The 773-nt window shown below is 53.7% G+C and overlaps 1 protein-coding gene across 1 annotated transcript in view; it reads left to right on the plus strand.

The window, feature by feature from the left end:
• Nucleotides 1-773, plus strand: part of RFXANK (regulatory factor X associated ankyrin containing protein) — a 5,710-nt gene that overhangs the window by 1,536 nt on the left and 3,401 nt on the right. The window contains exons 2-4 of the mRNA XM_003796656.3: nucleotides 27-139; nucleotides 279-344; nucleotides 560-660. Of these exons, the coding sequence (XP_003796704.1) occupies nucleotides 27-139; nucleotides 279-344; nucleotides 560-660 (280 nt within the window). The remainder of the gene's footprint in view (nucleotides 1-26; nucleotides 140-278; nucleotides 345-559; nucleotides 661-773) is intronic.

Genomic DNA, 773 nt, shown 5'->3' on the forward strand with positions numbered 1-773 from the left:
ATTCAATTAAAAAAAAAAAAAAAAAGGAAACTAAAGCCTTTCCTCTCTCTCCCAGCAGGCAGCTCCCTGAAGCACTCTACAACCCTCACCAACAGGCAGCGGGGGAACGAAGTGTCAGCCCTGCCAGCTACCCTAGACTGTGAGTGAACCTATGGCCCCCAGTGGCAAGAGAGGTAGGGGGATAGCAGGGCCAAGAGGAACAATTGTGGGCAGAGGGTGAATTCAGGCACAGAGAAGTGGTAGGACAGATGAGGACTCTGCCTCTCTTTGGCTTCCAGCCCTGTCTATCCACCAGCTTGCAGCTCAGGGGGAGTTGAGCCAGCTTAAGGAGCATCTGAAGAAAGGTACGTGTCTACATGCAAGTGCTAGTATGCCTGGGCTTGTTTGGTGTGTGCACATGGGTCCTCTGTGCCCACTCACAGTGTATTCATGTGTGCCCATGTCTACATGTGTGTCAGCATGTCCACATGTGTCCATCTTTGCATGTGCTTCCTCACTCCCATAGCATTGGGGAGAGAGGGCCTGGTATAGCCTAGTGGTACTGCCCCCCTCCTGCCAGGTGACAACCTCATCAACAAGCCAGATGAACGTGGCTTCACCCCCCTCATCTGGGCCTCTGCATTTGGAGAGATCGAGACTGTCCGCTTCCTGCTTGAGTGGGTATGTTCTGGCCCATCTGGAGTTTCCTGGGATTTGCAGGGCAGGTGGGCTGGGGGTGTGTGTCTCAGCTGTGTCTGCCGGTTACTTGGCTCTACAATGAAACTGCTGTGGGG

Source organism: Otolemur garnettii, unplaced genomic scaffold, assembly GCF_000181295.1.
Source record: "Otolemur garnettii isolate 467f Iridium unplaced genomic scaffold, OtoGar3 scaffold00105, whole genome shotgun sequence".
NCBI classification, from domain to species: domain Eukaryota; kingdom Metazoa; phylum Chordata; class Mammalia; order Primates; family Galagidae; genus Otolemur; species Otolemur garnettii.